At 41.4% G+C, this 27,968-nt stretch overlaps 1 protein-coding gene across 2 annotated transcripts; it reads left to right on the top strand.

Moving 5' to 3' along the window:
* On the top strand, positions 1-27,661 carry mpp2b (MAGUK p55 scaffold protein 2b; the record flags this gene model as incomplete). Of its 2 annotated transcripts, none has more annotated exons than XM_083904228.1 (12): positions 1-31; positions 12,472-12,572; positions 17,754-17,906; positions 18,821-18,976; positions 19,538-19,765; positions 23,486-23,617; positions 23,726-23,828; positions 25,382-25,450; positions 25,539-25,700; positions 25,962-26,164; positions 26,413-26,541; positions 27,485-27,661. In XM_083904228.1, the coding sequence occupies 12 exons, from the start codon at positions 1-3 to the stop codon at positions 27,659-27,661; spliced, it is 1,644 nt and encodes a 547-aa protein (XP_083760354.1). The 2 variants fall into 2 exon arrangements, with proteins under 2 accessions (XP_083760354.1, XP_083760353.1); XM_083904227.1 differs by lacking the exon at positions 1-31 and adding an exon at positions 3,676-3,760.
* Between the last annotated feature and the right edge of the window lie 307 nt (positions 27,662-27,968).

The raw sequence follows: 27,968 nt of genomic DNA on the forward strand, positions 1-27,968 counted from the left end.
ATGCCTGTGGCAACATCCAGCTCTGACTCGGGTAAGTGGCTTGGTTTCGCTGTGATGAGGACGTGTGTGGGTGTGTTTTTGTGTGTGTGTGTGTGTGTGTGTGTTACTCAATGGTTTGCTGTAATCCCAGCACACAGCACATGTATCTCATCTCACAAATTCTAATGTGACTTAATGAGCTGGCTAATAGAGCGCTAAAACTCCTGTCCTTAGATCAGTCACGCCTCACAGGATATCACTCGTGTTGTTTCCCCTGTCGTCCACTAGTATGTCAAATGTATGGGATATATATACATGTGTGTGTGTGTATATATATGTGTGTGTGTATACATATATGCACATATATGTATATATGTGTGTGTGTGTGTTTGTACATATATGTATATATGTGTGTGTGTACATATAAACGTATATATGTGTGTGTGTGTACATATAAACATATATATGTGTGTGTGTGTGTACATATATACGTATATATGTGTGTGTGTGTATACATATATACACGTGTGTGTGTGTGTGTATACATATATATATATATATATATATATATACATATGTATATATGTAAGGCATATACATATATGAACTAAAACACACACACGTATATATATATATGTATGCACACACACACACATATATACATATATGTGTGTGTATGTATATATATGAGTATATATGTATATATGTGTGTGTGTATATTTATATACATATGTATATATATGTATATATATGTATATGTACATATACGTGTGTGTGTGTATATATACATATGTGTATATATACACACACACATATGTATATATATTTATACATATGTATGTATATATATGTATATATTTATACATATGTATCTATATTTATACATATATATATATATATATATATATATATATGTATAAATATATATGTTTTGTGCCTTTTTATAAATTCCACTGTGATCTTATTGTAATGCATTAGTATAAATGGTCAAATTAAGCATTAATATTCTAGAAATTGCACTTATTTTTCTCAGGAAATGTCAGGAAAAGTTCAGGTTCTTGTTGTTTGTGGGTAATTATGATATTATTTTAAAGGTCCCGCTCACTTGAGATTAAATTGTGCTGTGTGTGTGTGTGTGTGTGTGACCCCTGAACTAAAATGAGTTTGTGTCTACACTGGTTAATGAAACTGACCCCAGGATGAATATTGTAGTGTATAAAAACTATCTTGTGCAAACGTTAGTTGAAATAGCAGGTTTAAAACTGGCAACACATTATCATCATGTGTGAGATAATCTCGCAGACTTTGGCCTGTTGTCGACTTGACCCAAGTGTTTTTATGGGCCAGAAAATGGAGAAATGTTTAAACCCTTTAACAACGAAGCTTCACAAATGTCTGTATCTGGCATTTATTAACAATTTACTGCATGTTAAAATACTGTTTTGACAATTTAGAATGAAGCACAACAAAAGGTTTTATTTAGAAAATCACTGTAGTTGAACATATTTTGTGTAAAACAGTATGTATGAAAACATATTTATACATAGTCCTGAATAGTCATGTGACACAGATACATAGATTGTTTTTCTTATGTTTAAAAATGCACTTTTCAAAAAGGGAATTTTCACATCATCTATACTTTGGCACTGATATCAAAGCATTAGAATAATTTATTCTGCTTTTTGTGCCAAGTATAAGATCTGTAGCTTTGGCACAAAAACGAAACGATTCCACGCGTTTTTTCCTCCCGACGCTCGATCCGCAGACATAAAAGATTGAAAAGCCAGATTTCTGATTAATTAAAGGCAATAAGAATATTGGCTGCAGTGGGCCAAGTGGAGAGCTCGTATTTGATTATGCTGTAATAATAATAATAAAAAAAATCAGCAGTCAGCTGCTGCAGAGAGGGAGAAAAGCAGTTGCAGTGGAGAGTTGACACAGTGTGGGCTTTCTGTTCTGTAACGCGCCGTCACTCACTCTTGATTTCTGCGTTAGCCGCGGGCTACGCTCTTAAATCTGTGGTGCTTTCAGGAACACACGGCAAATTGTTTCTCTGAACCAATTCATGTCCTTTTTTTTTTTTCCCTTTAACACATTCTCACGGATTTCAGCAAGTCTGTTATTTTTTGCACGTTAGAAGGTCAAAGAGAGGTCGGTTTTGATTCGAAAGCAGTGAGAATATTTTACAAGTGTCAGTGAAAGAAAGCTGTGGATGTAAATCTGCGTTTCTCACACGGACCGTGTATAAAAGTGGACGTAGTATTGACGGTATTTGAATTTGAACGTTCACGGACGTTCATGTGCGTCTATTTTCCTCTAAATGGGAACAGAATTTTGCAAATTTGACATCACGCTCTATTGAAGAAGTACGGTGGCCTGGACGTGCAAACCATTATTACAAAACGTGGAGAAAAATGTATGTTTTTGAATTGAACAAATTCACTAGAGCTGCAACTAAATATGACTTTTTCGTAATCGTTATCGATTATTTTCTCGATTAATCCACTTTTAATGAATTCTTTGTTATGTGGAGCAAAAGAAATGAAGAAAATATTCACATTTAAGAAGCTAAAACAACAAGAAATGTTGTTTTAATCATGAAAAAGCTTCAAATCGATTATCAAAATAGTTATCAATTAATTTAGCAATCGATGAATTAATTAATTATTTAATCATAAAAAATAATATTTTTAATAATATCTTAATATAAATGATTAATCGAGTAATTGTTTCAGCTCACAAAATGTCAAACAAACGTACATTTACAAAATGTAAAAATGTAAATTTTCTTCACATACAATCATTTTATACTGTATATAGCACCACTTCCTGTCAACCTGGCTTTCAAAATAAGAGCCACCGACATTGGCTTTTTTTTTTTTTTATCAAACTTTAGCCATAACGGTCGCTGTATTAGTAAATTCTATAAAATGAACATTTTTAAGTCTTTTAATGTCATTTTTTATGTTAAATAGTACGTTAAGTATTATTTTTCTTAGTGTCAAGAATCACTGGTGATGGTTTGCACTCCCGGGCCACTGTAAAGAATCTAATCATGCCACTAACTCTTTAATTAACGTTGACTAACATTATAAATCAAGTGAGAATCTCATTTTCCCATAGACTTCCATTCAAATTGAGTTGTTTTTTTTTGCCCCCTGGTGGCTGACGGCGACTTTTCCTCCTTCTTCAGAAGATAATAAACAGTCTGTGGTTTTCCACCTGTGTCTGTGACCAAATCCTCTCTCCTCCATTAACTCTGACAGAGAAGGAGGGAAAATCTTTACCTCTAACTCCTCCTCCTCCTCTTCTTCCCCCTCATGTTACGTACACACACCTCCCTTTTTCCTCTCTCTCTCTCTCTCTCTCTCTCTCTCTCGCTCTCTCTTTCTCATCTGCATTCATTCATTCATGCGGAGGAGAAAAAAAGCTCAGCCAGGCGTAGCTTCTACACATTCATGTCAAGAACAGGTGGAGGAGACGAGGGGAAGAAGAAGAAGAAGAAGTAGGTTTTTTCTGGCAGAAAGAAATAGAGACTCTCGGGGTAAGAGAGAGAGAGGGAGGGAACGAAGTGAGAGGTGTGTTTCTCACTCTCTGCCTCAGATACAGTATATTGGGTGTGTGAGAGTGTGAGAGTGTGAGCACACACACACACACACACACACACACACACACAGTAGTCAGGTGCTCCTCACCATGGCTGGCAGCCTGTTTGGAAGGCTTTCCCTGGACGACTCGGCCAACTCCCTGGAGCGCCTGGGAATCAAGGTGGAAGGAGAAGGTAAGTGGTGGGACGCAGGGATGGCTTCAAATCAAAGAGGTGTGTGTGTGTGTGTGTGTGTGTGTGTGTGTGTGTGTGTGTGTGTGTGTGTGTGTGTGTGTGTGTGTGTGTGTGTGTGTGTGTGTGTGTGTGTGTGTGTGTGTGTGTGTGTGTGTGTGTGTGTGTGTGTGTGTGTGTGGAGTTGCAAACTAAAGATTACAGCATGCTCGTGCACGTGTTAGTGTGGTGTGTCAGCGTTTCAGACGCCTCCTGTCGGCGTGTGATGATGATGATGATGATGACGACGATCAGAGACAGATTGAGACCGAGGGCGACGTCGTCTCAGACTACAAAGGACGAGACGCGAGGATAAAGACAGCGCGGAGCTTCTAAATAGTCACTAAAGGATTTCACTGTGTGCGTTTGGAAAATACGCCAACGTTTGAGAGAGTTGGAGACGGAAAAAACAGCACGAGTCTGTGTAAAGGGACGTTTTTGTCCGTTGTATTGAATGATAAATGCACAATGAAAGTTTGCTCACAGCACGCACCGGGGAAGAGCCATACATCGCTATTCATAATTGATGCTCAAGTTCATTAATATTGCACCAGAGTTGCATTCTACACGGCAATTATGTTCACAGCTCCACTATCTATTTATGTGTGCGTTTGGATGTTAAACACTTCATATAAAAGCACTGCATGGATTGTTATGGATGGGAAATAAAAAGGGAAAAGCAGCACGCGAAGCGGCGTCTCGTCGAGCGGTGTGTGGGAACGCGGAAGTTGCGAGACGTCTTCCTGCTCCTGTAACGCAGTAAATCGCGCTCGGTGCACGTAATGTTTGTTTGTGTGATAGAAGGCTAACGTGAGTAAGAAGGAAGTCTCAGTCTGACCGAAACGTAATGCGTTATCCAACTGCGTCACCACGGAGAGACCCCTCAAAGCTTCATACTTCTCCGTCGTGGTGACGGATACGCACTGCAATTTCCCCGCCCGATCAGTAGGGGTCACTACGCAACGCTACATTGTTGTGCTTTTGGCTACAGTGAGCGATGGCGTCCGAGAGAAAAAGACTGTTGTTGTTGTTGTTGAAACGGTGGCCGTTTCTCACTTTTCTGTGTCACGGAACGCAGTTTGTTTTTTTTAGATAATTTGAGGCGAAAAATTGGCCATTTAGAGTCTAAACATGTGCCGTGTGTGTTAAGATATGACGTATTTATAGTTTGGCAGCGACGTCGTTGGCGGTGATCCGCTCCAGCCTCTGTGGACGCTCGGTGCTCACTGTGAGCCGGCACAGAGCAGTGTTAGCTCGGCCTGTCCTGAGGACCAATCGCAGCTCTTGCCGTCTCCGTTGTCGGTGTAAATGTGACCCCTCACGGGACGAGCACGCGGCGGGCCTAGCAGAGTATAAGTGACTTTAAAACTAAAGTTTGAATCTTGCTAAATGCTAAAACAGTGACTCACTTTTCTGTGTCACGGAACACAGTTTTTTTTTTTTTAGATAATTTGAGGCGAGAAATTGGCCATTTAGAGTCTAAACATGTGCTGTGTGTGTTAAGATATGACGTATTTATAGTTTGGCAGCGACGTTGTTGGCGGTGATCAGCTCCACCTCTGTGGATGCTCGGTGTGCACTGTGAGCCGGCACAGAGCAGCTTCGCTCGGCCTGTCCTCCGTCTCCGGAGTGACGGAAAACATGTCATGCAGTCGGAGACGAGGCAGAGGCTATCCGACGACGCGTAACCTACCTAGAGCGCTTTACGCAGGAGTATAAATTGGGCTTTATGCTGCTGTCAAAGATAATCGCCGGGTTTCACCAGAACGGGGGTGGAGGAGGGGGTGGGGGGGAGACATTTTAATTGCGCCCCTGGCTGAGGGTGTTTAGGGTGTTGAGGGTTTTGCGGCGTTGCTGTGACACTGGCAATTATTTACGACCCGCCATCGCATACATCCCCTGCGCACATCTTTGTTTTTTCCTTCATTAGCTGCGACGACGATAAACGGTTCAAAGTACACCCGATAAAGCCGCTTCTTTTTCATATATTTATATATATTTATAGATTTATATTCCAGACAAAACTTCTTCTAACTGGAGTGATTTCTCACTCTGACTCTGTGTTGGGAGCTGCTGTCCATTTTGTAAAATGTCAACAAATATCACAAGTGTCGTCTCCAGCGGTGACCTTCAGCCGGCTAATAAGGCGATCCAGTTCACACGTCCTCCCTAACACTGCCAAGCGTAGCCATGGCGATGGGGGGGGGGGGGGGTGACTTAAGTCCCTCGTTCAGCTGATTAGAGGAAGGTTTGAAGTATTTCTCCAAACCCCCATAAATGTGACCCCTCACGGGACGAGCACGCGGCGGTCCTAGCAGAGTATAAGTGACTTTAAAACTAAAGTTTGAATCTTGCTAAATGCTAAAAAAGTGACTCGTACAAGTACACGTTTTTATGCCGTGTGAACAGAATTGTTTGCATTATTTAAAATATGATAGAAAATGAATGAGTTCATGAGCTAACCGTAACTAGCATTAGCATTAACTTTAGCTTGAAGGACGTCTTGACTCTATCGGCGTTTTTTTTATTGTTGCTAATAACAGTAACGGGGGAAAAAAGGTTTCTGTTTTTAATCAAAAGTGCGTTAAAGGGTCTTAAAGAAGCTAAATAATGGAATTCGAGCCATTGTTTATTTCATTTTCAGTGAAAATGCTGATTGCGCGACGTTTCCTAAACCAAACGTCTTCATGATCCCTCAGTTAGCTTGGTTGATGTCATTTACCAGGACTGTGTGGGTGTTTACAGACGCTGAATGTCACTCCATTTTTCTAGAAAAAAAAAAATTCTATGTATCTTAATTACTTGTATTAGACCTAATGATCTGAAACCTGCATGAGTAGAGGCCTCATCCATCACAGGTGGAAACATCTGCCCTAACTATTTCCTCCCCCGGACAACAATTCCCACGATTCAATGCTTCCTCATGCAATTAGGTTTTATTTTATTGTTTTGATTGCAAATTTCTTACTTTAGTCCAATACCTGACACACGGTCTTTGAACCAGGGAAAGCTCATTTCAGGGCCAGATATTTATGCATAAATTGCTAAAAATTGTTGAAACGCGTTAATTCCGTAAAACAGGGAAATGCTATATAGTGTTTTTATACAAAGTGTATGTTTCTGGAATGCTGTCAATCAAAAACTGGTTCCGCCTTTCAGACGGTTCCTCCAATTATCTTGCAGAAGCGTCCCAGAGGACCCGAGCTTCCGTGGAAGTGACGATTTTGCCGCGTTTGTCCAATCACCGTCGAGCTCGCTGATGTGAAAACTGGCCTATTCTGTGTCGTCCCATAGAGAACAGCTGTGGTTTTAATGCGGAGGCTGCTACGGGAATACAGAAATCACGTAAGACGATTCGGACCAAACTAGTGACGCGTTCCAATCGCGTTCTAGCCCCAGTTCAGTCCTGAAATGTAAACACAACGCAGTTCATATTTGACTTTGACATATTTGAGGAAGCTGAGCTTCTTTTTTTTTTTTTACCTTTTTGGAGTTTGCATGTTCTCCCATGGGTGTGCATGGGTTTTCTCCAGGTTCTCCGGTTTCCTCCCAGAGTCCAGAAACATGCAGATTTGGGGATTAGGTAAATTGACTGGAGTGTAAGAGTAGATAGTCGTTTGTCTCTATGTGGCCCCGTGATGGACTGGTGTTCTGTCTGCCTATAGTCCGACGTCGGCTTGGATTTGCACCATCTCCCCCCTCGAAAATGGATGGATGGACTTCCTTCAGGACAGAGGCAGAGAAGTTGCCTGCACAAGGTTTTTTTTTTTTATTTCTAGTATATTTGCCTTTATGAGGACTATGGTGGTCTTTCTGCACGACCCTCATGTGGAGGATAAAGCGGTAGATGATGAGTGAGTGAGTGAGTGAGTGAGGACTGCAGTGATGTAGGTAGACCCTGGATGATTAAGCTTATTTGTGCCCACACAACTTGTCATGAGCCTGTTTGCTTTTGTGTCGCTGCTCCATGGAGGAGCAGAGCGACTTATTTATCTTGATCTGTTGACGATAACTTTATATTCATTTTACCTGCTATGTTTCCCTGTTATCTGACTTCATCCGAGTGCACTCCGTACCATAATAAGAATAAAGAAACCCATTTTTTGAGGACAAATGAATCATGTTATAAATGAATCGCTATATAAATGATTAATCAGTTCTGGTACATGCCACTATGGGATACGGTGAATCCAATATTCTGCTTGGATATTAATCCGTCTCCATCTGAGGGATTGATGGTAATTATATTTGCAGAGGAGCAGAATCACTGAGAGAAAGTACTTCATAATGTCTTTGGGAGTCTTTCAATGCATCGAGGTAGAGTTTTAACATGTTTGTTTCCGAGACTTAAGGAAAAACAAGTATGCAGTTAACTTTAAATAAGCATGAGAGCATGATGGAGGAGAGAATATTATGCAGTCTTTCCGCAGAACAAAGTGTGTTTGTTTTTTTACTTGGTGCACAATGAACAGCTCCACATTGACCTTCTCCTCTGAAAGTGCCAGGAATAATCACCGCCGGGTCTTTGCCGGGGGTGTAAACGATCATTTTCATCACACACTTTGGGACTAAAGAGTTCCTCGTTGTTATAGAGTCACCTGACCCCCCCGGAGAATCCAGCGCGGAGGAAAGACCGACCCAGCTGCATCTCCTGTGTCGCACCGTCTACCTTTCCCTTAGCTCCCTTAGCTCCCTTCTCCATCCTCTCCCCAACTGCTGCTCCATAGCAACCAACCGAGCTTGTTGTTGTGCTGTAAAAAAACAGCCTAGATTTGGTTAGACGGCATCAGTGACGTAGGGGTTTAATTGTAACTATCCTTGGAGGTGGAATGGCTCTCGGTTGAGAGCTTAATGGACAAAACGAGCTTTAATCTGGTTTCCTCTTGTGGTTACACGTGGCCTTTCCTTTGTCGAGTCATGATGCGCGCGGTCGGACGACACATTGCTGACACTAGCTCTCTCTCCCGTTTAGTCTCTTTTCAGATTCAGACTCCCTTTTCTTCTTGAACTCGAGTGGATGCAAACAGTTTTCAGACATTGTCTCTAGAGGCTGTAATGCGAGAAAGCGGATGTCCTTCAAAAAAAAGTTTACTTCAGAGCATCTCATGCTACCTGCCAAGCTAAGCTATCTGGATAATGTCCGAGTGAGCTCATGTGAGAACACGGCAGAAAAAGCCTAGTGTTCAAATGCTGATCTCCTGGATGTACCTGAAATTTCTCGGTGTTATGTTTTTCATCTGTGCCCATACGTTTGGTATAGCCGTTAGCGCTCTTGCTAACGGCTACACGAAGAAGACCCCGGTCGGAAACGAGGGACCTTTCTGCATTTGAGTTTGCATGTTCTCCGCATGTTTGCGTGGGTTTTCTCCAGGTTCTCCGGCGTCCGCGCTCCGCCCCCGCTGCTCCCTTGACTCCCAGAGAAGCCGAGCTTCCAATGGAAGTGACGATTGTGCCGCATTTGTCCAATCGCCTCCGAGCTCGCTGCCGTGAAAACGAACCTATTCTGCGTAGTTCCGTAGAGAACAGTTGAAGCTGAGTTTCGAGTGGAGGCTGCTACGGGAATACAAAAGTCACGTAAGACGATTCAGAGCGAACTCGCGACTCGTTCTAACCGATTAGGTAAGTTAGGGAACTCTAAAGTGGCGTGAGAGTGAGAGTGAATTGATTGTTTGTCTATATATGTGTCCCTGTGATGGACCCCCTCCTATCGCCCTCCGTCAGCTCGACACAGCGACCCTCATGTGGATGGATGTTTTCATCTGACCCGGGCAATCTGCAGGAAATCGTAAACTTCCTGCCTCTGCAGGTGCGGTGAAAATAGTGGTAAAACACGAGCCGTTCAGGTCTGAAAATAGCTTTTAAATTTGCACCCTGCAACAGTAAGTCCTGTAGTACACGACGTGCGCGTCAGCGGTCCAGACGTTTCCGCCTCAGTCTCCCTTTTTTTTGTTCGCTCGCTTAATGGAATTCTATAATGGTATCAAGTTACACGGTATAATGTGGGGAATTCAGAACTCGGCGGAGCGGAAAAACAACTTCCACTCGACTTCACCTCTCGCCTTAACGTCCACATATGTGACTTAAACGAGCAGCAGGTACAGTTTTATTGCAAGTTTATGTGCGGGCTGTGGTATACGACACGGCCTGAATCCTAATGTGGACGTTAGTGTTAATAGAAAGTTGACGTTTGACAGGAAATAAACAAAGTGGCCGCTTTTGCGCCCTGGTGTTCACACCTCTTTGACCTTCTCAGCCTCCAGTCCTCTGTTGTCTTTCCTTTTTTAAAGAATGCGACAACTCTTATTTGTAGAGAAGAAGAAGAAGAAGAAGAAGAAGAAAGGGAACAAGAGCAGAGAAAGAGGACAAGCTGGATTTTTAATAATCCCTATGAATAATAGAAGGACCCCAGGCACAGACTCGGCACTGGGAAAAATGATTTTGATTCTCCACTTCCTTTCTCACCTTTTTCTTGATCCTCTCCACATCGTGGGTCAGTTACAGGCCGTCATGTACGCGTATTCCTGCAGATGTTTGATGCACATAAAGCAGAGTTTTACGTATTCGGACAGAACCAATGAAAACACAAAAAAACAAATGTGCACATGGTGACGCAGAGATAAGCCGACCTCAGGAAACGTGCCAGTGTTGCAGCAGCGGAGTACAGTTGTGGTGATAAAACAGAATAATCATGCGGCACCTGTTGGCCGAGGCCTTGCTGCTGTTGGAGTCAGATCTGGTGACTCCTGTGATGTTAGAGGAGAAAACAATAACAAGACGCGTAATAATAACCTTATTATTATCCAGCAGAGGCCACTTTCAGGTCGTCGTCCTCCGGCCTCCTTGTCTTTATTATAGCTTTAGCTTTGATCTTTATGGCTTTGTTTTATGGCTGTTGAATTAAACGTGAAGATACTTCAGTGCCAAAAATAGCTGTGTAATATAACTCTTATGTCATCATTTCTTTCTGTTTTTTTCTTCTTTTTTTCTTCTTTTTTTAGCGCTTGTCTTTAAAAGTGAAGAGATGTCCCAGACCGCTCTGCTGAGCAGTCGCAAAGTGTTTAGTAAGTTCTTGACAAACCTCGACACACACACACACACACACACACACACACACACACACACACACACATTTTGTTTACTCACTGAAACTCATTCTCCATTTTAGAGGTTTAGGGTTTTTTGAAGTGTATGAGGTGAAAAATCATATTCAGAAAACAGATCATTCAGCATCATTCATGAGTTTGCTTAAAGGTGCATTATGTAATAAATCTAAATCAACTGGCCATAAAATCCTCCTAATATGTCACAGAGACTCAGGAATAATGTTCATATAACAAACTGAACTCACCAACAACAACAGTACAGACAAAATATTTGCATAAAAAAAAATATTTTGCAGACTGCAAATCATGTTTATGTTTTTAAATCATGTTTTTGGCGCCACCTACCGCCGTCTACCAATCATTGCAGTCAGTAGAGTCTCAGCTGCCGAGCAACCACGGGTTGCCCGGATTACTATCCCAAAAAGGATAAGCAAAATAAGTGGAGTCGAGTCGAGCCGGAACTGTATTGTGGAAAAAGCATCGTAAAGTGAAATCCAGTTTACCTCCGTGACCTGGATTTCTGAGAATCTTCCCAGACGGCGAAGTCACTTCTGATTATGTGTCACCACCTCATACAACCACACAAAAAAAACACCCTTACCTTTTGTTTGTTTGTTTGTTTGTTGGTTTGTTGTGCTGTGTATTCCACTTGTGCAGACGATGAAAACCGAATCCACGGAGAGCGTTTTTTAATTCTTCTCGCAGCCAAACTCCATCTCACTGTTTTACCGTTCTCACAGTAAAGGCTCATATCAGACATATGGTGCGAGGAGCTGCTTTGGTGAATCGCCCCCTTAATAAAAAAGCTTTTTGGAAACAAATGCCTCGTCGTCTAAATTAAGAAAACAAGTGTTCGCTGCATGAGAGCGAGAGAGAAAAATGCCAACTCTTCTGACGTGTCACATGTCGTGTGATGAATCTGCTGTTTGGTGATATCAATGTGTTTGCTTCTCCCTCATCTGTCTCTGAACCTTGTGTTTACCTCCACTGAACTGATGACACCGTTTGTTGTTGTGGTTTGATTTTATATCTTTGATATAAGTGTGTGTGTGTGTGTGTGTGTGTCTGTGTGTGTGTGTGTGTGTCATATTCATGTTACCAGAGCTCCATGAACTGTGCACAGAGGGAAAACTAGAAGAAATCCAGCCTCTAAAAATGCATTTTAGTAGCATAGAAATATTTATTCTCTCAGCGGTTTTTGTTCAGATGGAATGTTTTTGTGTGTGTGTGGGAGAGAGAGAGAGAGAGAGAGAGAGAGAGAGAGAGAGAGACTGAGAGAGAGGAAGTTTGGGAGCTGTGGGAGAACGATGCTGTCAGACTGGAGTGCGGGAAATAAGTGAGAGAGGTTAAATTGCTTTGGGAAAAAAGATGTGAGGCAGCTCCCTCTTCCTCTTCCTCTTCCTCTTCCTCCCTCGCGCTCCCCCTTGTTCTCGAGCCCATGTGAACTCATTGTAAATGTGATCCTCGTTCTCCGTTCCGGTGTCCGTTGTTTCTCACACGTGACGGCGGGAATAACGGGAGTGAAATAGACTGAAGTGTTATTATTCTTTCTCTGTGTGTGTGTGTGTGTAGCCATGCATCAGGCCCTGGACACGCTGAGTGACAGCACCAGCTCCACCACCGCCAACGACCTGGATCTCATCTTCCTCAAAGGCATCATGGAGAGTCCAGTGGTGAGAAGAACCTTTTTTTTTTTTTTTAAATGTTGAATTACATTAAAACAGTTGAGCTTCTACTGTGCTCACATTGACAATGCAGCGTTTCATTTCACCCTTGTGCCGTAGGTGCACCCATGGTCATTTGCGGTGGGAATAATACACAACTCCTTATATGGACATCCTGGGTGTGTGTGTGTGTGCTTATTGGTCCATCTTCTTATGTGTTGTTAAAGGGACACTGTGTAGTATTTATGGGTTTATATAACCCAAAATCCACTTTTTTATACATATTATGTGCTCCTGCGTTGTCTAGTCGCTGTATAATAGTTTTTGTTTCATTCTCGTAGTGTTTCAAAAAGTCATGTAAAATAACACGGTCGTGGGCCGCTACTGCGTTGCCACGACGCCATGTTTCTACGGGAGCCGTGTCATCTGCTGACACGGAGAAAGACGACGAGGACGACATTTGACCAGCTTTAGATGGCACTCTAGATGGCACTATAAACTACTTACTTCACCTTTAAGTCAAAGTTATGATTAATTTTTAGTTGTCATATAAAGTAGCGATTATTGTGCAAAATTCACAAAATTAGACAAAACAAAGCAAAGCCCAAGTAAACCACATTTCACAAATTCAACTCCATTTTAAACATTTTGAGTACTTTTTGCTCCGGTTTATTTATACAGTATCGTTGGTGAAAACACTAGCATAACGCTAAGTTAGCGCACGACGCGTTTCCACGACGACTGACCGTAAAAAGACGCGAGTGACGCCGCGTTTACGTTGCCGCGACACCAGAGTCCAGGCACCGTTTACCAGTTAGCTCTGTTAGCTGCATTAGCTCGTTTAGCGCCGGTTAGCGCGCCTACAGTCCAACTGGAGCGGTCTGTTTATGAAACGAAAAGAGCAGCGCTACAAATAACCTGTGTACTGCGTCTGTGTGCCTCTGTTTTTAAACTTTAGCGTTACTTTAGAGACTCATTTTAACAATCCGGAGTCACGTAAACATGACGTCACGCGCGTCTTTTTCTGGTCAGTCGTCATGGAAACGCGATATGCGTTAATGCGCCCAGCACTAATTTTTTAACGAGTGATATAAAGTAGCGATAATTGTGCAGAAGTCACAAAATTACACCGTTTTTTTTCTGTTATTTTTGTTCATAAAAACGAGCCAAGTGAACCAAATTCAACCCGATTTGAAACATTTTTAGTACTTTTTTTGCTCAGGTTTGTTTATATAGTCTGTGAAATGTTTTTTTTTCATCAGATTGCCTAGGTTGTGCTGAAAAAATGGATATAAGACACGTCTATATTGCTATATTCTTATAGCCTCTGTATATACTGTTCCTTTAAACATAGCAGTGGAAAAAAGCAGCCTGTTCTAAGGGTTAAAAATAGCAAATATTTAAATTATGACATATTATATTAATAGTTAAATAACATTGCAAAATGGAAATATACACATTAACCACAGTTTGCAAAGTAGTTTTTATGCTCACAGTCATTCCCAGGAAAAAATGTCATTAGCATTTTAATGTTCTCGTGTTATTTTTCCCTTCGTAAGTCGAGGCTGTGGCAGCAAATAAAAAAAAAAAAAGCTCAGGATGTAAAGACACAAACAAACGTCGCATAAACTTTAACCACCAGATAATAAACACCACACGTTCATTTAACTGCCGCTCGCTGCTCAGTGGAGCTCGGCGAAATGTCACCGTTTCTATTAAGGCTCAGTTTTTATCGATCACGTCTCTGCGTGAGTGCGTTTTTCTAAAAATGTTGTTGTCATTTTCACACACACACACACACACACACAGTGTATTTCTGAGCGTGTACATTAACTGAGAAATGACACTCAAGATGTCTTTATTTTCATTTTACATTTTTCCCGAGCTACCTGTCAGTCATTTTAACAAGGACTTGAAAGCAGCAGTCGGCGAAGCCTGGTAGTTCTCCCTGCTGACTGCTGCTGCATCGTCACACTGACACAAGTGTAGAATACAGAAAATAAACACTGAAAAGGGAAAAGCACTTAATACACACTGATGTGTTGACTCGTTCTGAGGCGGTGGAAATACCGCAACGTTTGAGAATGAAGAAGTGGAATATTTTTTAATACATTCCCATGTGGCGTTGTGGGAATATTTTGACGTCACGCAGTCCCGTGAGAACACTCGGAATCAGAAAAAACATATTTTTTTCGTGTCGGGGTCTCACGTCACGGCAACTTCATCTACAAACAGCTGTTTTCATAAAACGTGAAGATGGTGGATGATAAAACACTCAGGGACAAGAAAGTAACCAAAGATCCTGAGACTATGTTGTGCACTGTAAAAAGAAAAAGTTGAGAAAAGTCCCAAAAAAAAAATTCAAGTCAAATTACACTGTAAAAAAAAAAAAAAAAAATTGAGAAAACTCAAAATTTCAAGGCAACTTGATGTAACCAATGTTTGAGTTTACAGCCCAAAGAAAAAAGTTCCACCAACTAATATTATTTTGTTAGACAAACTTGTAAGTTAGAGTTGTGCCAACTCAAAATTCTCTTTTCAAACAGTTTGGCTAACTAATATTGTTCAGATAATTAAAAAAAAAAAAAAAAAAAAAACTATAATACTATAATAATTTTGAATTTTGAGTTAGCACAACTCTAACTTACAAGTTTGTCTAACAAAACAAAAATATTAGTTGGTGGAACTTTTTAAAAACTCAAGATTTTTCCTTGGGCTGTAAACTCAAACATTGGTTACATCAAGAAGCCTTGAAATTTTGAGTTTTCTCAACTTTTTTTTTTTTTTTTTTTTACAGTGTAATTTGCCTTGAATTTTTTTTGGGACTTTTCTCAACTTTTTCTTTTTACAGTGCACAACATAGCCTCATTTTGTTAGGCTGTAAACTTATAAATTGATTGCAGTAAGTTGCCTTGAAATTTTGAGTTTTCTCAACTTTTTCTTTTTTTTTTTTTACAGCGTGCAGAAAGAGAAACAAATGATAAACTATGCGTCGGAAATGTTTAAATATTGTGTTGTTTTGGTGTTGAAAATGAACACACTTTTCGTTGTTGTCGATCTAATCAAGGGTGTAGTTAACTGTGAGCGATCGACCACCTAAGATTCTTTGAGTTTAAGTTAAGGGGCCGACATAAGAAAAAGCTCCTTTCCAATCATGCAAAGTGTTGCACTGTATTGTAATCTACACAGAAATTGTGACATGATTAAGTGCAATATCCAAACTGAAAGACACTGCAATCCATTATTTGATAAGTCGTCTTGAAACAGCCTTATAAGTCAATTCTGCCGAGCTGCATGAATTCGACAACTCTCAGAAAACACAGAAAATGATGTAAAATCTTATGATTTTGACATTTTTTCATGAAAATTACAATAAATTATACCAATTATGAAATCAAAATGAATCACAATGAGATTGTACATGCTGCTCCACTGACTTTGTGCTGATTTCACCACATGACACATTGATTTTTAATGACTGTGAATGAAGATTAGGCTCCCGGTGAGCTGATATTGGTAATAGCAGCTATCATCGCTTCCTCCAGTTGATATCAGTGATGTGATTGTGATTGGCTCTGTATTACAGGACTGTTGTGGCATTTAGAAAACGATAAAAAAAAAAATAAAAAAAATTGACCTGACACATGCTGTTAGTTTCCAAGCATCACATATTTTCATCCATTCAGACTGTAAAACGAGACTCTTTTGTAAAACTGTGCAATTTGGCCCCTCCCGAGCAATACATTCTAGCGTTGTACAAAAACAGTTCTGACAATTATTACCCTATTCCCTGCCAGTTATTGACATTTTGCTGCAAGCTAAAATCAAGCATGAAAAACGTGTTTGACATCCTGCGAAGCATCGTCACATTTTGTCAGAAACGGAAGCCTAGGAGGACGACTTAAGAGGAGAAGGACAAAGAAAAATAACATGAGGATGTAAAAATGCAAGCACAAAGGGTCAAATCAGTCAAATCAGCTGCAGTTTTGTATAAATACATATATTAGAATATTGTTTCCAAAACTTACATTATGTTCTATTCAAGAAGACCTGAAACTAACAATTGAGCCTATGACTTTTTTTTTTTGAATTTTTGGTCAAATTTTGGGAACATTTTTTCGATTTTTTTCTCAAATTTTGGACCACTTTTTTTATTTGACTTTTTTTTTGTCAAAATTTGGACGACATGCTAAAGAATGACTTTTTTGTCACATTTTGGACCAATTTTTTTTTTTTTTGACAAATTTTGGTGACTTAAGAGGAAGGACAAAAAAACAACACGAGGATGTTTTTTGTAAAATTTTGGGAATTTTTTTTTTTTTTTTTTTCTCAAATTTTGGACCACTTTTTAATTGACTTTTTTTTGGACGACATGCTAAAGTATGACTTTTTTAGTCAAATTTTGGACCAATTTTTTTTTTTTACACATTTTGGTGACTTAGGAAGGACAAAAAAAATAACGCGAGGATGTAAAAATCCAAGTACAAAAGGTCAAATAAGTCAAATCAGCTGCAGTTTTGTATAAACACATAAGTAATAGTCATCAAATAGACTGTTTTTTGGGGGGGACGATCAGATCAGAGATGGACACTGACAGACGCTGCCTCAAGATTCAAAGTTCCTCTGCCGTATCGCTGAACAAGACTGAAGAGCTCGGTGTATTTTGTGTGCAGTTGAGTTAGTGTGCACATGTGGAATGTGTGGAATCTGTAAATATCTATTTGTGCCGTGCATGTAAAGTTTGCGCGCGCCGTATCCTGTTCCTCGGCAGGGATTCTCCCTCTCCTCTCGTTCATAAACAAACAAACATCTCGACTCCCAGCAGCAGCAGCAGCAGCATCAGCGAGTCCCACCAGACGAATCCTCCGCGGTTTTGGGAATGAGAGAAACTTCAGATGTGCAGCAGCAGCTACAAAGTACTCTGTGGTGTACTGTGTAGTAGTTTTATTTGCAGGTGTTTTTTGTGGAAAAAACTGTTGATGGGTAATAATTAAAGTTCTGTGAGCCTTGGCAGGTTTGAACTGTTTGAGCAAAGTGTGACCTTACTTTACCTCCACTGCTGAGGTGGTAGCTACTGTGTTATAGTGCAGCATGAACATTTCAACACATTTTCTGGTGTAAATGGTGGAAAAAAAACAATTGATTGATGACGCTATATGTTGATCTTCTTTTTTTTAAATTAAATCTCAGGCCCACGAGCGATTTGAGGAGCCCAAACTGGAGGCTGTGAGAGAGAACAACATGGAGCTGGTGCAGGACATCCTCAATGAGCTCAGTCCGCTCGCACAGATCAGCCAGACGGCCGACGAGCTGCTCCGCATCCTGAAGGAACCTCACTTCCAGGTGTGAAGAAGACCAGAGCTTATTCATGCTGAGGCTTTGCACGTTGAGATGTTAAAGACCCAAAACTGGACGTAGTCTTCTGGTTGCAAACCCTCGAGATCTGCGATTTTGACTAGTGACGCCTACTGGACGCTACCAGCTATCACTTATACACTGTCCCCGTTTTATGTGACATGCTTTATTGTTATATTTGCGTCTAAAGAAGAATATTCTTTCCAAAAACTTACATTATGTTCCATTCAATAAGCCCTGAAACTAGCAATTGAGCTCATGTCTTTTTTTGTCAAATTCTTGAAATTTTTTTGGGACATTTTTGTCAAATTTTGGACACATTTTTTGTGGGATTTTTTTTTTGTCAATTTTTACATTTTGGACCATATTTTTGTTTGACTTTTTTGTCAAATTTTGAAAAAAAAATGTTTTGACGTTTTTTGGAACATTTTGGCCAACATGCTAAAGTATGACTTTTGGACCACTTTTTTATTAGATTTTTTTTTTGTCAAATTTTGGAATTTTTACTTTATTGTCATTTTTTTGGACACATTTTGGACCAAATTTTTTTGACTGTTTTTGTGAAATTTTGGACCAAATTTTGTTTTGACTTTTTTTTGTCAAATTTTGGACGAAATATTTTTTGGACAAATTTTTTATTTTCTTTGTCAAATTTTGGACGACATACAAAAGTATGACTTATTCAGGAAATTGTTTAGTGATGTTATAAATCATTTTCCCATAGTCTTCCATTCAACTGAGAAGTCCTTTTTTGCAAACAGTGGAGTCGCCCCCTGCTGGCTAAGTGCTACTTACTGTTTCCTACTTCAAAGGCTTCACTTTTCAAACAGGAAGTTTCTGTGGCACAGACCAGAGTTAAACCATATCACATGAGATGTGAGCATGTTTTTTTTTGTTCCCAGTCTCTCCTGGAGACCCACGACTCTGTGGCGTCCAAAAACTACGAGACTCCGCCCCCCAGCCCCTGTTCGTTCATGGACGCAGCCCTCAACAACCAGCCTGTGCCTCCGGACGCAGTCAGGATGGTGGGGATCCGTAAGGTGTCCGGCGAGCATCTGGTAAGTCATGAGTTGTGAGTTTGTGCATTCCTGATTAGAAAAGTAATCAGGAATGCTGTTGCCGTGCCAACTAAGCAAACAACACAAACACACCCTGAGGCGTTTATTTATCGTAGCCTACATAACTTCATCACTCGGCAGTTTCTATTTGCTTTAGACCAGTTTGTATTTGTTTTGGACACTTAAATTGAACCCTTCAAGTCTTCTTCTTCTTTAGTGTTTTATGGCAGGTGGTATCCGTAATGTTTTGTTGTTGTCCTCTCCTGGATTTAATCGTCCGTTACCTAAATCCTTTGGCTGTTTGTTTGGGATGGGTTTACTCTCTGTCCCCCCTGATTTAAAGGCAGAACTAAACACAGAGAAGCAGCTTTCGGTTTTTATGCCCCAGATATCTGGCGCTAACGCTCAGAGATGTTCTTTTAAATGAAACAATGAAGACTTTCCTTTTTCAATTTCTGTCTAAATGTCTCTTTTTTGTATTTGTTTGCATACGAGCATGTTGTCCAAAACGTCGACTTTGCAAGACCGAACCGTCCATTTAATTGCGTCTACGGTTCGTAGGGCGTAACATTCCGCGTGGAGAGCGGTGAGCTGGTGATTGCCAGGATCCTCCACGGTGGCATGATCGACCAGCAGGGCCTGCTCCATGTGGGCGACATCATCAAAGAGGTGAACGGCAAGGAGGTGGGCAACGACCCCAAGGTTCTGCAGGAGATGCTGAAGGAGGCCAGCGGCAGCGTGGTGCTGAAGATCCTGCCCAGCTACCAGGAGCCACACACACCAAGACAGGTCAGCCATAGAAACACATGCAGCCTTTAACAGTTAAATCTTTTATCACCTACCAAGGAAATGGTATTTAAATTCTTTAATTAGGGCCCGAGTAAGTCACTCCGCAATGGACGGAAATTGGCATGCAAATCAGAGCTGGAGAAAATGCTTTAAAGGGAAATGCGTAACAGTGATGCGTAATGGCTCAGTAGCTCCCCCCTAAGTTGAAACCCGGATGGAGAGAGCCAAAACTAAGTTGAACCAAATTTCACAAAACTTAGTCCAAAATGTCATGGTCCATGGGCCATGGTCCAAAATGTCTATTTGGACCATGGCCACAACTCAACAGGAAGTCGGTCATTTTGAATTTGTAGTGTAGGCGATTTGCACATTTCGTAAATGAACAAACTCGTCTGAGCTTGTGTGAGCTTGAGCTTGAACACACACAGACACAAAAAAATATATTTTTTTCAATTTGTACTAGACACATCGATGAATAGTTTTCGAAAGGTTTTGCTGATTCTAAAGGGGCGTGGCCATGGCAACCATTTTGGAATTTTGGCTAATTTTGCCACAAAACGGGAAGTGCGCTGTAACTTTGCATACATTGACCGATCTGCTTGAAACTTCATATGTGAGACGAGGGACCTGACCTGAACACGTTTGCTAGCCATGACCTCCCAACAGGAAGTTGGCCATCTGAAACAGGAAGTGCCCTGTAACTTTGATGTGTGTTCGCCATCTGCTCGAAAAGTCATACATGAGACAAAACCCCGGCTTGCAGCCTCAATTATTTATACTAAGCAATAAAAAGCTTAATATAATAAATGAAATGTAAGTTAAAAAAACAAAAAAACATCAAATGCATAACAAGCAGAAAATAATAAAACAATGCAAGTTTACAATCGTTAATTGCTTTAATGAACCAATCAATGAAATGATAAAACAAAGTTTTGTTGAACTTGTTTTAACAACAACGTTACACTCACTTGAAGATGAATCAGTTTTCAAACGCCAATTGTGAAATTAATATTGGTTTAAAGACGATAATTAGGTTTTAAAGGTTACCGTCATTTGCATCAGTTGATAAATAAACACTTTTGCTGTCCCCTCTGGTTTCCTTCCTGCAGTCTGTAACCTTGTGAGCGCTGCCAAGGCTTGTAAATCTAATTCAACAGCAGGACTTTGGAGGACGGCACTGGCTGTTTGGCAAGAATAATGTTCTGATTATGCACGAAAGGTCGAAACTAGAAACCCTCCACGAAGAAGAGAAAAAAAAAGAGCGATTGTTTCTTATTTTGTCGTGTTTGTGGTGTTTCATCAGATCTGAGCAGGAAGTGACCCAGTGCAGCTGGGAAAGATCCATGGATCTGTAGCTGTAACACTGTAGGTGTCAGTGAAGGTTAGTCACAAAGAAGATGTGACCCAGTTTAGAGAGTGTTCACTATGCAGAGCCAATGAGATGTTAGCATAATGACTGATTGGCTTAAAGAGAAGAGATAAAAAAAAAAAAACGTGCTAAATGAGTTCCTCACGAGACTGAAATGCACTAGAAAATAACGTAGAAGAAATAATGAGGAGAGGGTTTGTGTGATGCAATTATTAGCATAGGTTACATATTTTTTGAAGTATTTTTTTTCTTTTGAACTGGATAAGGAATTATCAGTCCACCACTTTCTTCATACTGAAATATCTGAGCCACAGATTTGACCAATATTATTTATGTCATCCCCATTAGCTCAGCTGGTAGAGACTGTGTTCGCAAACCAGCCCTGACAGACAGATTCATGCATTCACCTCCTATTATGTTATTATCTGACTCCAGATGTGAAAGAAAGGGAGAATGGTTTCATGTGTTCACTCCTGCGTGGCTTAGATTTGTTTTCCTCGGCAATAAAAAAAACAACAAAAAAAACCAATAATTATTGTGAACAAACCCTGGCAATCTTCACATTATCAAATCTGACCCTCCTTAAAGGGTTAGGGTTAGTTTTCGGGTTAGGGTTAGGATATAGAATATGGTTAGGGTTAGGATATAGAATATGGTTGGGGTTAGGATATAGAATATGGTTGGGGTTAGGATATAGAATATGGTTAGGGTTAGGAAATCAACTATGGTTAGGGTTAGGATATAGAATATGGTTAGGGTTAGGAAATCAACTATGGTAAGGGTTAGGATATAGAATATGGTTAGGGTTAGGATATAGACTATGGTTAGGGTTGGGCTATCAGTTAGGGTTAGGATATCGACTATGATTAGGGTTAGGATATAGAATATGGTTAGAGTTAGGATATAGACTATGGTTAGGGTTAGGGTTAGGATATCGACTATAGTTTGGGTTAGGATATAGAATATGGTTAGGATTAGGCTATCAGTTAGGGTTAGGATATCGACTATAGTTCAGGTTAGGATATAGAATATGGGATATAGTATAGTTAGGATACAGAATAGTTAGGATACAGAATATGGTACAAATACCATATTCAAATACCCCCCCCCCCCTAACTTTTCCTGTCTCGATAACTACTGATATAATTCCCGTAAACATTTAGAGCCGTAGCGTTTAGCTGCAGCCCCAGAGCACCGCTGTCCTCAACCGTGGCCTCGCAGAGCCCTCCGGCATTGCCGTAGTTTCTCTGTGTTATTTGTTTTGATTTCAAATTAACCCGAGTGATAAGAGAATTCCTTCGGGCCTCGAGGGGGGAAACCGCGCAGTTCCTGAAATGAAATGAAAGTCTGCAAATTGCCAAAACTGGAGCTGGAGCTGATTGTGTTTGAGAGGTAGAAATGAAACTGTTGTAGAACATTTCCAGCTGCTTTGGACCCGCGGAACCTGGGGGACGACGTCTTGCAGGAAAAAACAAGACGTCGTCACCTTTAACTCCTTTAGTTATTCACTAAAGAGCACATTTTCTGAGTCATTGCATTTTCCTTTGTTTTCTTTACAACATCAGCTCCGTGTACCAAAGTGTTTTCTCGGCTGCCTGTCAAAGATATTAAGAAGTGAAGATTTTTTTCACATTTCTTCTCACACACACAGACACGATTGGTGTGTAGGTGGATGCTGTGCTCTGTGAGGAGTTGCGATGATTAAAGAAGTTCTCCCTGAATGTAATCCAGCTGTATGTGCTTCACGCCTGGAGCTGCAGCCACGACTTGGTGACTTAACTCAGCTGACAGCTCCCTATGGCCAAGATTGTGATTGTGTGTGTTTGTGTGTGTGTGTGTGTGTGTGTGTGTGTGTGTGTGTGTGTCCAATGATACACACTCTCACACACACACATGCGCAGAACAGTCAGGGCTGGCAGGTTTTTTTTTTTTTATGTTCATGCATCAGTTCAGTACGGGAAAAGGCATCTAGTGTAGGGGGGAGGGGATGGTTGCCATGGCTACATATTTTGGCTCTCTCTCTTTCTCGCTGTATTCCTGTGTCTCTCTCTCTCTCTCTCTCACTCCGTCTGTCTCTCAGACTCCATGTCCTGCCGTTGCGGGGTTTGGACACAAAAATTTTTTTTTTTGCTTCACGAGCTGAATCCTCTCGCCTTGAGATGCTGTGAAAGTGAGCTGACAGATGGAGGAGCTCTAAAGGCGGGCAAAGACCGGTTTCATGGTCACATACTGTATATCATACATTACAGCAAATGCGTCAGAATGACATAATCGGACCACGTTTGTTTAGCCTGTTCCAATTCATATTCCCCTTTTTTTTTTTTTTCAATCTTTCATGTGACCCTTTTTAGGCCTTCGTGCGATGTCACTTTGACTACGACCCGACTCACGATAACCTGATCCCCTGTAAGGAGGCGGGGCTGAGCTTCAGGAGTGGTGACATTCTGCAGATCTTTAACCAGGAGGATCTCAACTGGTGGCAGGTCATTATAGCACCCAGCCACAGAGTCAATAGTGTTGTTGTTTTAAAAAAAAAATGTAATTTATTCACACTGGCTTGTTAAACGGTGCGTTTTCTCCCATCGTCGTAGGCTTGTCACATAGAAGGAGGCAGCGCGGGTCTCATTCCCAGCCAGCTCCTCGAGGAGAAGAGGAAAGCTTTTGTGAAGCGAGATCTGGAGCTCGCTACCACAGGTACGACCACTTCTCAGCAGAGAAACTAGAAGCACTTCTCATTATGCAGATTGGAAAAAAAAAACACACACACACAGACTCCTCGCTGCACAAACACACCAGCGACAAAGACAACATCTGTTCCTCTCCATATCATACGAGCGTTTTCAGCCCGTCCACGTTCGATCCTCCTCTCACCTCTCCAGTCTGTTACTCTGTCAGCGAGCACTGGTAATGAGCGTCAGCATGACTCAGGCTGGCCCTGATTCAATCTGCGGGGTTATTAAGCTGCGCGGTCTGACGTTCACAAACGGGCCCTGCCCTGAGAGGGCGAGCGCCGATCGAGGAGCGGCGATAAGGACGCGGTAAATACGAGCCCACGATCGATAATCGCCTCTTGTGAGACGTGGAGTGAAAAGATTTATTTACCTCGGTGCCGTGTCCTCAACTTGCAACAAAAACAGGTGGTGGGCGAGTCGTAACCCACCGCTTGCCCCTTCTCCGAGGAAGGAAAAATGACAGCCCAACTGCACTGACCTTGTAGCTGGGAAGGGCGCATCCATCTGCGGGGCAACGTGTTCCACATACTATACCAACCGCGAGTACAGTGTGAACACGATAACTGTGGATGTTGGGGATTAGAACATTTGGTAACGCTTTCTTTTACAGTCCCCTGATTACCAGGTATTTACCTGGTAAATTCATGGTAACACCAAAGTGTTACTAGGTAATTACCAATGGTAATAAGAAAGTAAATACAGTGAAACTGTTGCCAAAATACTGGGCATTTACCTGGTAACTATATAGTTAATTATAGCGTGTTATTACTGCTGTTAATAAGAAGGTATGTACAGCTAAACTATGGCAAAACTATGGTAAATGTAAGTGTATTATTGGGTTATAAACTGGTAATAAGCAGGTACCTACAGTCCCCTAATTACTAGCTATTTACCCAAGGGGTAATCTAACAAACCTAACCCTAAAAATGTGTGTAATTACATGGAAACAAGCTTGGCTTTCTTTTACAGTACAGTTTTACTTTACTTACCGAGTACATTACCGTGCATTACCCAGTATTTTGGCAACGGTTTCACTGTATTTACTTATCTTATTACCCTTGGTAATTACCTAGCAACACTTTAGTGTTACCATGAATTTACCAGCTAAATACCAGGTAATTAGGGGACTGTAAAAGAAAGCGTTACCGAACATTTTTCTAAGGAGGACATAAAACGCATATTTACAATTATGCCACAGCTTGAGGAGTTGAATTATACGTTTAACATGTCCACCTTTTCACATAAAAGATTGTCCCTCAGCAGCCACACATGCTGCCATGTTGAACAGACGGGCAGCAGACCACATAGTCACAGGTGTCCTCTGGCAGCAGACTGGCCGCACTGGTGCGTCAATGCGAGTGCACGCTGCCACCTAGTGGCGCTGCTTTCCCTGTAACTCTCATAACCCATAAGAGGTTTCACCTTGAAGCTACACGATTCTGTCAGAGGCCTTTGATGAAATGGATTTCAGGGACAAGTTGGAGGGTTTTTAATGTGTCGCTGTTTTTCCCTCAGGTCCTCTCTGTGCCGGCATGGGAGGCAAGAAGAAGAAAAAGATGATGTATTTGACCACGAAGAATGCAGGTACAAACATCTGCAACGTCACACTGTGAGCTGCAATAGCTCTTGCATTTGTTGTGCTACTGTCCCTAAATCTCTGGTTTCTCTCTAGAATTTGATCGGCACGAGTTGCGGATCTATGAAGAGGTCGCAAAGGTCCCGCCCTTTAGGAGGAAGACGCTGGTTCTGATTGGTGCACAGGGGGTCGGACGTCGCAGCCTTAAGAACAAGCTGCTGGTGTCGGATCCACAGCGGTATGGCACCACTATGCCATGTGAGTGCAATTATCCTACACCACATACATTTTTGCCTTGTTTGCACACTACAAATTTCATTTTGTGTACTTATTTTCACGAAGTAATGTCTTTGTATGCCGTCTTTCATTCTAATAACTCACCGTTCAATCATTTCTGTCAGCTAATGTCTTTATTTACACTATATATAAAAACTAGTATTGACAATATAAATTAGTTCCCTTTAGCGCTATAGTGTGATACGTGTAAAATAGATACTGATTCATCTATTTATCCTTCAGTCACCTCCAGGAAACCAAAAGTGGACGAGAGGGACGGTCAGATGTACTCTTTCATGACCCGCGGTGAAATGGAGTGCGACATCAAAAACGGACGTTTCTTGGAGCACGGCGAGTACGACGCCAACCTGTACGGGACCAAGATTAGCTCCATTCACGAGGTGATGGAGACGGGAAAGATCTGCATTCTGGATGTGAACCCACAGGTAGAGGAACTTTCCTGTCTCATTTATCTCTACTTCTTTTCTCTATGCAAATTATTGAAGTGTGAAAATCTATACACAAACCAATAATGTATTTTCAGATCTGTAATTACTTGCCGAAAACGCATTACCTTGATAAATTTGTTAGATGGAGACGCAGCTGCATAATAATCACTTTCTAATCTGTGTAATTGTGCAAGAGTTTCCACTTTTTTCGCCGCTGTATTAATTGATTCCTGTCTCACGCGAAGGCTATCAAAGTCCTGCGGACGTCAGAGTTCCTGCCCTATGTTGTATTCATTGAAGCCCCAGACTTTGAGGTCCTCAAAGCCATGAATCGTTCAGCAATCGAGTCGGGAGTGATCACAAAACAGTTAACGGTGAGTGCGTGTTCTTTTTAAAGGGAAATCCAGGCAATTATTTCATTTTTTTGGGATATTATTTCTTTCTCAGTCCGGGAATGATATACGTACATTTTCAACTATCCCTTTAGAAGCCAGGTACCAATTTTGCACATGATTAACAATGGAGTAAAGAGATCAGCCAAGATCCTTGTACAAGAAACATTCTTGGGACACCTTTAATGCATTTTCCTTACTTAAATGTAAGGATAAATTGTTCAATTTGAAATCTAAAGGCTGTGTATTATGATTACTGATGATTTAATCCAACTTATTCCAAAGACTCTGGACTTAAAAAGGGGTTAAACATGCAATGGTGGACTCCATTACTTAACTGCTAATGGCTAACGTCTAACCGTGGCAGCTAACGTCTTACCGTGGAAGCTAGCGTATAAAAGTGACAGCTAGCGTATAACAGTGAGAGCTAACGTCTAACCCTGGCAGCTAAACGTCTTACGGTGGCAGCTAAACGTCTTACGGTGGCAGCTAAACATCTTACGGTGGCAGCTAACATCTTACGGTGGCAGCTAAACGTCTAACCGTGGGAGCTAACATCTTACCGTGGCAGCTAACGTCTTACCGTGGCAGTCGACGTCCAACCTTGGCATCTAACGTCCAACCGCGGCAGCTAACGCCCAACCGTGGCAGCTGACGCCCAACCGTGGCAGTTGACGTCTAACCCTGTCAGCTAACGTCTTACCGTGGCAGCTAACGTAATGCTTCTGGTTTGGCTCCTTCAGCATTATGAGGAATTCAGTCTTTAAATGAAGCTAAATAACTGGCCTCTGAAGTATTTCCTGTTCACAAATCAAAAATATCGCTACATGAACACTACGTGACGTAATGTGATTTCACTTTTTCACCTCCTCTCCTCGTCATCCCATCAACCCCCCCCCCCATGTCCCTGTCATGCTCCCTGCAGGACTCTGAGCTAAAGAGGACGGTGGACGAGAGCGAGCGCATTAAAAGAGCCTACGAACACTACTTTGACCTCTGCATCGTAAACGACGGCCTGGAGGCGGCGTTCCGGAGCCTACGCTTGGCGCTGGACAAACTGGCATCGGATCATCAGTGGGTTCCTGTCAGCTGGGTCTTCTGAGAGTCACTGAGCGCTCACAGAGCCACAGAGCAGAGGTCGCGGGACAATTTAGCCGACAGACAGACGCAGACGCTCCGCGGCGGCGTTGGTCGTTGGAGGTCAAGCATCACATTTTTCCGTGCAAATGACTATAGCCTCATGTAGAGCGTTTTTTGTACAAACTTAGTGTTCCTCTGTTTGAGCCTAACGTCAAGTTGTATTTTGTGTCGGAATTGGAATAAATCTCTTGATATTTGTTTAGAAGGATTTGACTATGAGGTTTAGTGCAATAGTGTGTGTGAGTGTGTGTGTGTGTGTGTGTGTGTGT

Source organism: Microchirus variegatus (genome assembly GCF_963457635.1).
Source record: "Microchirus variegatus genome assembly, chromosome: 17".
NCBI classification, from domain to species: Eukaryota; Metazoa; Chordata; class Actinopteri; order Pleuronectiformes; family Soleidae; genus Microchirus; species Microchirus variegatus.